General features: G+C 42.6%; 1 protein-coding gene across 1 annotated transcript in view; it reads right to left on the bottom strand.

Annotated features, from left to right (window-relative positions):
- The window catches only part of LOC129847343 (neuronal pentraxin-2-like), a 44,001-nt gene extending 39,967 nt beyond the window's left edge, over positions 1-4,034 (bottom strand). The window contains exon 1 of the mRNA XM_055915108.1: positions 2,966-4,034. Within this exon, the coding sequence (XP_055771083.1) occupies positions 2,966-3,412 (447 nt within the window). The 5' untranslated portion in view covers positions 3,413-4,034. The remainder of the gene's footprint in view (positions 1-2,965) is intronic.
- Between the last annotated feature and the right edge of the window lie 7,945 nt (positions 4,035-11,979).

Below are 11,979 nucleotides of genomic sequence, written 5' to 3'. Positions count from 1 at the left end.
AGTTATATAAAAAAAAACTGATGGAATAACCTATATCACTGATTTTTTTGTCATGTATTAAGCATATATGTGGAGAGAGAGAGGAAGAGAGAGAAATATATAAATACAGTTGAAGTGGGAAGTTTACATACACCTAGGATGGAGGCATTAAACTCGTTTTTCAACCACTCCACAAATGTCTTGTTAAGAAACTATAGTTTTGGCAAGTCGGTTAGGACATCTACTTTGTGCATGGCACAAGTAATTTTTCGAAACAATTGTTTACAGACAGATTATTTCAAATATAATTCACTGTATCACAATTCCAGTGGGTCAGAAGTTTACATACACTAAGTTGACTGTGCCTTTAAACAGCTTGGAAAATTCCAGAAAATTATGTAATGGCTTTAGAAGCTTCTGATAGGCTAATTGACATCATTTGAGTCAATTGGAGGTGTACCTGTGGATGCATTTCAAGGCCTACCTTCAAACTCAGTGCCTCTTTGCTTGACATCATGGGAAAATCAAAAGAAATCAGCCAAGACCTCAGAAAAAAAATTGTAGACCTCCACAAGTCTGGTTCATCCTTGGGAGCAATTTCCAAATGCCTGAAGGTACCACGTTCATCTGTACAAACAATTGTACGCAAGTATAAACACAATGGAACAACGCAGCTGTCCTTCCGCTCAGGAAGGAGACGTGTTCTGTCTCCCAGAGATGATCGTACTTTGGTGCAAAAAGTGCAAATTAATCCCAGAACAACAGCAAAGGACCTTGTGAAGATGCTGGAGGAAACAGGTACAAAAGTATCTATATCCACAGTAAAATGAGTCCTATTTCGACTTAACCTGAAAGGCCGCTCAGCAAGGAAGTAGCCACTGCTCCAAAACCGCCATAAAAAAGCCAGACTACAGTTTGCAACTGCACATGGGGACAAAGATCGTACTTTTTGGAGAAATGTCCTCTGGTCTGATGAAACAAAAATAGAACTGTTTGACCATAATGACCATCATTATATTTGGAGGAAAAAGGGGGATGCTTTCAAGCCGAAGAACACCATCCCAACCGTGAAGCACAGGGGTGGCAGCATCATGTTGTGGGGGTGCTTTGCTGCAGGAGGGACTGGTGCACTTCACAAAATAGATAGACTCATGAGGAGGAAAATTATGTGGATATATTGAAGCAACATCTCAAGACATGAGTCAGGAAGTTAAAGCTTGGTCGCAAATGGTTCTTCCAAATGGCCAATGACCCCAAGCATACTTCCAAAGTTGTGGCAAAATGGCTTAAGGACAACAAAGTCAAGTTATTGGAGTGGCCATCACAAAGCCCTGACCTCAATACTATAGAACTTTTGTGTGCAGAACTGAAAAAGTGTGTGCGAGCAAGGAGGCCTACAAACCTGATTCTGTTACACCAGCTCTGTCAGGAAGAATGGGCCAAAATTCACCCAACTTATTGTGGAAAGCTTGTGAAAGGCTACCCAAAACATTTGACCCAAGTTAAACAATTTAAAGGTAATGCTACCCAATACTAATTGAGTGTATATAAACGTCTGACCCCTGGGAATGTGATGAAAGAAATAAAAGCTCAAATAAATAATTCTCTATTATTATTCTGACATTTCACATTCTTAAAATAAAGTGGTGATCCTAACTGACCTAAGACAGGGAATTTTTACTAGGATTAAATGTCACAATGAATTGTGAAAAGAAAAACTGAGTTTCAATGTATTTGGCTAAGGTGTATGTAAACTTCCGACTTCAGCTGTATATACAGTTAAAACAATTACATTAAAGTGCAATAGGAAATAAATAGGTTTATACATATCTCTCTCTCTCTCTCTATGTAGAGAGAGAGATAGATGTAAACCTATTTATTTCCTATTGCACTTTAATGTAATTGTTTTATCAGTTTTATTCCACACTGTGCGATCATGTATTATATCTAATAACGACATAAAGGATTGGTGCTTATAGATAAATTCTACATCAGCCGCAAACCGATTGCACAGTTACAATAACATACATGACCTCAATATTATCAGACAGATACGCTGCGTCTCAAATGGTACCCTTTTCCTTGTAGTGCACTATAAAGGTAACAGGGTGCCATTTGGGATGCACACAGAGATATGATCATCATGAAGCCACGTGAGACCAGCACACTCATTCCCAGGCACCAGAAAAAAATGCTATCTGTGTGATTGTGATTATGCCAGGGGCTGCCACTCCCACATGACTTTGATTGTGACGACACTATAATAGATTCATGAGATTAATCACCTTAACTAACCAAGCTGTGGGCATCATAGGATTAGATTCTATGGTGGACATACCCACAATAGGCCTTTTTTTCTTGGTCTGTTTGCTGCGTAGATGGGACCTCATCCGTGATACAGTGGATACAAAGCCAGGGGAAATGTTTGTTTGATTTGTGACATAAATTGCACAAGCAGTTGGAAAAATGACAAGACTGCGTGTGGTGCCGCATGGAAAAATGAATAGGAATGATTGAAAATACACATCTCTGCTCGACTTCTCCACGGATGGTGCCTGACACTTTTGACACCAATTTATGTGTGCTGATTGTCTATTCATATCAGCTGCTTTGATTCATCAAGGATAAGCAGCATGCTTCTGACATACTACACTACATTACCCTTTGACGTTAAGGAAGAGAAAGTGGCTAGTGTCTTATCGTTTAGGCCACATTCAGTATCAGACATGCCTGATGTGGTGGGTGCTACACATTTGTGGTGAAAAGGTAAAAGGGGTGAGTAACCTCCATACACAATGTAAGAGCGATATGAAAAGCATGATCATTATAATTTACTGTAGCCATAACCACAAACATCCATATTCATATAGGGGTATATTCATATATTAACCTCCATACAAAAATGCTACAGTGTATAATAATAAAAAAAATAGATTTGACCTGACTGATATAATTTACTGTAGCCACTACAGCCTCCTTATCTCACCTCCAGATTCTCCAACCGACCCTTGAGCCCCTGCATGGTCTTTCCCAGCTGGTCTATAGTTTCCGTGGGGTCCCTGGGAAGGTCTCCCATTGTGTTCTTACTGTAGTCCTTCCGCCTGGAGCTCTGGCCCCTGGACCTGCCCGCTGAGTCCTCCGCGGCCGCCTCGCAACGGGCCAGTTTGGAGTTCAGCTCCTTGATAGTGCCCTGCTGACTCACGATAGTCTCCTTCTGCTGGAGGATGGTCTCTCGGAGTTGGAGGATGGTGTTCCGTAACTCATCCTCCACGGGGCTGGTGCTCTGCACGCGGTTACCGTTGCGTTCGAAGGAGCAGCTAGGTTCGGCGCCCGCCGGGATGGCGGAGCAGAGGAAGCGGCTACCTGTCGCATCCTGAGCGCGCACCGTGCGTCCACTCACTAGGTATAAAAGTCCAACTAAGAAAGCCAGCATGCCGGATACGAGCACAGATTCCTTGTATGTTTGGAAAACTCCTCCTCACGAAATTAATGTTTTTCGTTGAATCACATCGATAGGTTAAATAGCCTAGGCTAAACTCTTGTCTTCAACACCAAAACGCACAATAACATAAATCAGATGGTAGACATAGTTCTGGACTTCGGAACTGACACGAGATCATTTACTGAAGTCAACAGAACTTCAAAACCATTTAGATTAATTGTCTGAGGGCTCCAATCAAATACTATCATAAACCATCCAACCACATAATGATAAATGCCCTCGTCGCAAATGTCATAGAGCAATCGGTTTTCCCTCTCCAAACCTAAATAAATTAATATCGAGGCAATTCTAATTTTACCGAAAGAAAGTTACCATCCTGGTAAAAGATGTAGAATTGATTCTGGTCACGAAGTTGTTGCAGGTTGTTACTGCTCGGAAAGGTTTCTCTCCACACAGTCCATGGTGCCTTAAAAGACAGCGACCTAGCTTCAACAGATTAATATGGAGCGCGCGCGCGGACCGGGGCGCTCCCGCTCATCATCATCTGTTCATGCTCGCTGAGATTCGTATCACGTCATCATCGGATCCCAGCACAGACGAGTCATGCTTTGCCTTCTGGATTCTGTTCGATCTGTTTGTAAAAAGAATGCGCGGAGTTTCATAAGTGAACACCATCCCGTGCATGCCAAAGTGTTTTTGGATGAGGTCTCTAATATCGTGAGTGCAATGTGAGAGCCTTTATCTAGCCTAAAGTAGTCAACAGTGAGTTCGGTTTGAACAGTAAATGAGGTTTATTGTCAGTCCATAGCCTCTTACAGCACACATGTATTTTCTAACGATGTACTAATGCAGTGAATATGAATGTTTAATAGAATTGAGGTTCAGTACTCAGGGAGACTTCTTTGCCCCACTTGAATGGCATGGTCAGACAGTGAGTAGGCTGTAGGTTGTAGTGATGAGTCCAGGAGGGCTAGCTAGATGTAGACCTAATGTGTCAAATGTCACTCTTTTTCTGCTGGAGCATGTAGTTAGAGCTGCCAGGTACCAGCATACCCCTGGAAGTAGGGGTGCTGAGGGTGCTACAGCACATTTACAAGAAAACATTCAGAAACCCCCAAACTACTTCCTGCAACTATGTGTGCCAGTCTGTGAGCAATTTAACTAGAAGCTGTACTTATCCTGTATAGTTTGAGTGTACATTTGAGTAATAGAAAAGTCAAACTTGTAGTTTGGGAGATGGGAGATTCTGGAGTGGTGCCTGAGACAGCATTTTCCACCACCATCAACAAAACATGAACTTATGGAATTTCACGTAGAAAAATGGTGTCTCATCCCTCCAATAGAGTTCTAGACATCCCAGGGCCGAAAATGATTGGCGAGCTCACGAGCAGAGAAGAGTGGAAGGGAGAAAATTGTCTTACGTCAGATAGCGCAACGATTCCTCCTGCACGGATCCAACATTAGCTTGCTAGCTGAGCCAGTCACACTAGCTGAGCCAGTCACACTAGCTGATCCAGTCACACTAGCTGATCCAGTCACACTAGCTGAGCCAGCCACACTAGCTGAGCCAGCCACACTAGCTGAGCCAGCCACACTAGCTGAGCCAGTCACACTAGCTGAGCCAGTCACACTAGCTGAGCCAGTCACACTAGCTGAGCCAGTCACACTAGCTGAGCCAGTCACACTAGCTGAGCCAGTCACACTAGCTGATCCAGTCACACTAGCTGAGCCAGTCACACTGAGCCAGCCACACTGATCCAGTCATACTAGCTGAGCCAGTCACACTAGCTGAGCCAGTCACACTGCCTAGTGCTGCACACAAAATGCTGAATGCTTCCACCAATCAGTTGAGGGATGAGCTTCGGGTAGAAGTGACGTCATCTGAAAGAACACTATCTGCTCTCTCTCTCCCTCTTTCTCTCTCTCCCTCTACCTTCTCTCTGTCTGTCTCTCCTTCTCTGTACCTGCCCCCCCCTCTCTATCTTTCACTCTCTGTCTTTCTGGAAGTGAAGTGGAGAGGAAGTTCAGCAACTCTTGGAGGACATTCTGAATGAACCACTGAGACAGAGATGGGATGACAATGTCAACTTTGTCTCTGATTAAAGTAGCTCCTTGATATTAAGTGGTGGCGGTAAAACCTCTTTCCCAGAAAGCTTCACATTCATTCATTATGTAATCCCATCTTGGATGTTTTTTCTCTCTTTGAAATAAATAGTTAATTTTTGTTTTGTTTTGTAAAGCTCTATGGATTTCACATGAACTTTGATAATTCAGTAATGCATATTTTTCCTATGTAATTGCCTCAAGTGAGTTTGTTTCAGAAGTATTCTGATAAACTGTACTTCACTTTGTTGTGTCTCAAATGACCAACAGGTAGGATCCAACTCTGTTTTGAGGTCATACTCACACCAGATCACAGTCTGCTACAAAGTTTCCAATCAGCAAAGAGCCGTGCACATTTTGTGTGTTGGAACAATCACCCCCTACTACTTCCTGCTGCTCACTACCTGTTGGTCAATGGTCATGACAGAGAACTAGTGACAGTAGCAGCTCTGTGACGGTTTCTGGTCCAGCTGAGCTGTTATCGACAGGTAGTGACAGGTCTCATCAACCCTCTGACACACATACACACGCAAACAAATGCACGCCCACACATCTGCCTGAAAGCACTGGGCTGGCAAGCACACACGTGAACGCAAGGAAGCACACACAAACGGATACATACACACCTATATAAAAGTCTTTACAATTTTGATTATACGTTGTTGGGTTCTGAGAATATGAAAATATACTTATTCATGTCACTGATGGAGTGCTGAGGTTTAGAGGGTCTACACCAGAAGTTAAGGGTTATAGGAGGAAGGTATATAGTGTGTGCAATTAAGCTTGGAATGTGTTGAGTGCAGGGAAGCGATTGCACGTGGCAGGCATTGATAAGGGGAGAGAGCCATGGATTACCTGATTGAGGGGGGTTCAGGTCAGGTCACCTTAAGGGAGAAATAAAAGTTCATGGCCCGTATCACTAGTGTCCTGCTTAGCAGTAAAGAACAATGTTGGTACAGATGGGTAGGAGGAGACTCAGCCAATGAGAAATGGTTAAATATCAGTGCTTGTGTGAAAATGTTTTTGTCTAATGTATATGTATTGATCCTCTTGTTAAGCTTTCATAATGTCCGTTGTGTTTTTACTCTGAGAATTAGAACCGTACAACGTGAATGAATAATCTATCTTCGATGTCAAGCTTTAACTTTCTCAGAAACAACACCAGGATTAATGTGAAAACAACACGACAGAACACACACCTCCCTCACACACCGCCCAGAAGTGGGAAACTAACCGAATACAGATTAAAGCACAAGTTGCTCTTTTACATAAACTACAGAGGGGACCTGATGACACAAACACGCTGGGTTTGGTAATTACTTGGACACGTGTGCATCAGTCTTGGCATTTTGATACTGCCATCACATTGGTTGCACTGTAGTCAGTAGGACAGCTGCACTGAGAGAGAGATTGATTTTTCAAAAGGCTGCAGTGGTCTTTGATGTTGAACATGGCATGGAACCGAGGCAGCAGCAGCGATACCGTTACCGCTACCTTTCCCAATGCCAGGGTAAAATAACACCATATCCTTGTTTACTGAGAAGACTGGAGAAGTATCAAGGGTGTCGTGTGTATGCAGCGTTCACCTTCACAGATCAGTCTGGACGTTGCTTTCAGAGTTCAGAAAGGAAACACCACATGCACAATTAACCATTTATTAGAAAGATTACATTAGTCTGGGAGTTAGACTCTGCTCCTTCAGCGTAGCTTACTGACAGAGTGAAGCATCATATAAAGATTACATTAGTCTGGGAGTTAGACTCTGCTCCTTCAGGGTAGCTTACTGACAGAGTGAAGCATCATATAAAGATTACATTAGTCTGGGAGTTAGACTCTGCTCCTTCAGGGTAGCTTACTGACAGAGTGAAGCATCATATAAAGATTACATTAGTCTGGGAGTTAGACTCTGCTCCTTCAGGGTAGCTTACTGACAGAGTGAAGCATCATATAAAGATTACATTAGTCTGGGAGTTAGACTCTGCTCCTTCAGGGTAGCTTACTGACAGAGTGAAGCATCATATAAAGATTACATTAGTCTGGGAGTTAGACTCTGCTCCTTCAGGGTAGCTTACTGACAGAGTGAAGCATCATTATAAAGATTACATTAGTCTGGGAGTTAGACTCTGCTCCTTCAGCGTAGCTTACTGACAGAGTGAAGCATCATATAAAGATTACATTAGTCTGGGAGTTAGACTCTGCTCCTTCAGGGTAGCTTACTGACAGAGTGAAGCATCATATAAAGATTACATTAGTCTGGGAGTTAGACTCTGCTCCTTCAGGGTAGCTTACTGACAGAGTGAAGAATCATATAAAGATTACATTAGTCTGGGAGTTAGACTATGCTCCTTCAGGGTAGCTTACTGACAGAGTGAAGCATTATATAAAGATTACATTAGTCTGGGAGTTAGACTCTGCTCCTTCAGGGTAGCTTACTGACAGAGTGAAGCATCATATAAAGATTACATTAGTCTGGGAGTTAGACTCTGCTCCTTCAGCGTAGCTTACTGACAGAGTGAAGCATCATATAAAGATTACATTAGTCTGGGAGTTAGACTCTGCTCCTTCAGGGTAGCTTACTGACAGAGTGAAGCATCATATAAAGATTACATTAGTCTGGGAGTTAGACTCTGCTCCTTCAGCGTAGCTTACTGACAGAGTGAAGCATCATTATAAAGATTACATTAGTCTGGGAGTTAGACTCTGCTCCTTCAGGGTAGCTTACTGACAGAGTGAAGCATCATATAAAGATTACATTAGTCTGGGAGTTAGACTCTGCTCCTTCAGGGTAGCTTACTGACAGAGTGAAGCATCATATAAAGATTACATTAGTCTGGGAGTTAGACTCTGCTCCTTCAGGGTAGCTTACTGACAGAGTGAAGCATCATATAAAGATTACATTAGTCTGGGAGTTAGACTCTGCTCCTTCAGGGTAGCTTACTGACAGAGTGAAGCATCATATAAAGATTACATTAGTCTGGGAGTTAGACTCTGCTCCTTCAGGGTAGCTTACTGACAGAGTGAAGCATCATATAAAGATTACATTAGTCTGGGAGTTAGACTCGGCTCCTTCAGGGTAGCTTACTGACAGAGTGAAGCATCATATAAAGATTACATTAGTCTGGGAGTTAGACTCTGCTCCTTCAGCGTAGCTTACTGACAGAGTGAAGCATCATATAAAGATTACATTAGTCTGGGAGTTAGACTCTGCTCCTTCAGCGTAGCTTACTGACAGAGTGAAGCATCATATAAAGATTACATTAGTCTGGGAGTTAGACTCTGCTCCTTCAGCGTTGTCACGTCCTGACCTTAGTTCCTTTTTTATGTCTCTATTTTGGTTTGGTCAGGGCGTGAAACATCCGAGACCCCTCCCACAGTCCCCCCCAAGAAAAAAAAAAAAAATATATATATATATATAAAATTCTTCCATTCCCCACCCCCAAGAAACCCCCCAATGCACCAACAACCAAGAAAATTAACTAAAGAGAAAAAAGAAAAAGACAAAGGAAAACAGAAAACAACAATGCAAAAAAACTAAGGACATCAAGTACAACTGAAATCATAACAGCAAGGCCAACTGTATGTGTTTGAGGGCATATCTGGCACTATTTACGTGTGTGTGTCCGTGTATGTGTGTATTTCAATGAGAGTGTGTGTATATGCATGTGAACAAACACCTGCCTCAGGCAAACCGGCATTAACTGTAAAAACACTGCCCCTCAGTGTCATTCCAACTTACTTTATATTATGTTTTATTTTGACTTTATTTTTTATACTTTTATCTTTGACCATCATTCTATCTCCCGCCCAGCAACTCCCAGCACTCCCACTTGTCTCTAATTCCACATCCCAACCCTCAGCTTCCCTCAGCCCATCCCACCTATCTCTGATGGCCACCCTGGCATGATGACTCCTTGCTGTCCCCAGTCCACCTGGCCGTGCTGCTGCTCCAGTTTCAACTGTTCTGCCTGCGGCTATGGAACCCTGACCTGTTCACCGGACGTGCTACCTGTCCCAGACCTTCTGTTTTAAACTCTGTAGAGACAGCAGGAGCGGTACAGATACTCTGAATGATCGGCTATGAAAAGCCAACTGACATTTACTCCTGAGGTGCTGACTTGCTGCACCTTCGACAACTACTGTGATTATTATTATTTGACCATGCTGGTCATTTATGAACATTTGAACATCTTGGCCATGTTCTGTTATAATCTCCACCCGGCACAGACAGAAGAGGACTGGCCACCCCTCATAGCCTGGTTTCTTCCTGGGTTTTGGCCTTTCTAGGGAGTTTTTCCTAGCCACCGTGCTTCTACACCTACATTGCTTGCTGTTTGGGGTTTTAGGCTGGGTTTCTGTACAGCACTGTGAGATATCAGCTGATGTAAGAAGGGCTTTATAAATAATTTTGATTTGATTTGATAAGAGGATATTGTATTTTCTGTACATTGCAAGATAAGAAGAGAATGTATTTTCTGCATATTGCAAGATAAGAACACATTGTATTTTCTGCATATTGCAAGATAAGAAGAGGATGTATTTTCCGCATATTGCAAGATAAGAAGACATTGAATTTTCTGCATTTTGCAAGATAAGAAGATAATATATTTTCTGCACATTGCAAGATAAGAAGACATTGTATTGTCTGTAAGCTAGTCACCCAGCTGAACCACGTCCTACTTTTCTCTATCAAGATGCAGCACACTGAGTATCCAGGGTCCACTTTATTTTCCAATATGGGGCAACAATAGCATAGAGGTTAGAGAGGCAGACCGGGAACTGCTCTGCTCCTGACCCTGTACATCTCTCTGTGTGTGTGTGTGTGTGTGTGTGTGTGTGTGTGTGTGTGTGTGTGTGGTGTGTGTGTGTGTGTGTGTGTGTGTGTGTGTGTGTGTGTGTGTGTGTGTGTGTGTGTGTGTGTGTGTGTGTGTGTGTGTGTTGGGAAAGGCAGAACACACATTTCCGTTCCAACCAATGGATAATAAAGTTGTGTTTTATTTGTTGCAATATGAAACTCTTGATGAGTTGGTAATTGCAAACAAACAATATATTCCACAGCTTGTGATTTACATAATACCATGCTGCTCCTGAGTGGTATGGATAATGGCAGCCCACACACCACCCGGCCGGCCATCAGGCCCTGGCATAGCCTCAGAGGGGTGTGTATGTGTGTGCATGTTCACATTTTATTAGTCTTATTTTAGTATTTTTTATTTAACCTTTATTTAACTAGGCAAATTGATTAAGAACAAATTCTTATTTTACAATGACAGCCTACCCCAGCCAAACACTCCACTAACCCGGGCGACGCTGTGCCAATTGTATGCCGCCCTATGGGACTCCCGATCACGACCGGTTGTAACCAGGGTCTGTAGTGACGCCTCTAGCACTGAGATAGAGTGCTTTAGATCGCTGCGCCACTCGGGAGTATGTACAGGATACACATGGTAAACATCGTCCAATTAAATGTCTACTTAAAGGTTCCCTCTCGACAATGCAACAACAGTAAGGCATAATGAAACATACGAATATGAACATAAATGAAATGGCTCAGTACAACAGAATAAACATGCTATTTAACACTGGCCAGTTTTTTTTAGATACACCCATCTGGTACTGGGTCAGACCCCCTTTTGCCTCCAGAGCAGCCTGAATTCTTCGGAGCATGGAAACATTGTCCAATTGGTATCAAGGGACCTAACATGTGCCAGGAAAACATTCCCCACACCATTACAACACCGCCACCAGCCTGTATTTGTATTTATTAAGGATCAGCATTAGTTCCTGCCAAGGCAGCGGCTAGTCTTCCTGGGGTCTAGCAACATTAAGGCAGTTATAATATTACATGACATTACACTTCATAACACTTTTCACAACACATTAAGTGTGTGCCCTCAGACTGCTACTCTACTGCCAGATATCTACAATACAAAATCCATGTGTGTAGAGTGCATGTGTTAGTATGTGTATGTCTTGTGGCTTTGTGGGGTATGCATGGGTGTCCGAGTTCGGTGCTAGTAGTTTAAACAGACAGCTCGGTGCATTCAACATGTCAACACTTCTTACAAAAACATGTAGTGCTGCAGTCAATCTCTCCTCTACTTTGAGCCAAGATTGATATGCATATTATTCATGTCTTTGTGGCACCTGACCACACAACTGGACAGTAGTCCAGGGGTGACAAAACTAGGGCCTGTAGACCTGCGCTGTTGATAGTGTTGTTAAAAAGGCAGAGCAGCGCTTTATTATGGACAGACTTCTCCCAATCTTAGCTAATGTTGCTTCAACATGTTTTGACCATGACAGTTTACAATCCAGGGTTACTCCAAGCAGTTTAATCACCTCAACTTGCTCAATGTACACATTATTCATTACAAGGATAAGTTGAGGTTTAGGGTTTATGGAATGATTTATCCCAAATACAATGCTTTTAGTTTTTGAAATATTTAGGACTAACT

Source organism: Salvelinus fontinalis, unplaced genomic scaffold, assembly GCF_029448725.1.
Source record: "Salvelinus fontinalis isolate EN_2023a unplaced genomic scaffold, ASM2944872v1 scaffold_0788, whole genome shotgun sequence".
NCBI lineage: Eukaryota > Metazoa > Chordata > Actinopteri > Salmoniformes > Salmonidae > Salvelinus > Salvelinus fontinalis.
Note: the sequence above shows the minus strand (reverse complement) of the source record. Positions and strands in the feature narration are given on the sequence as shown.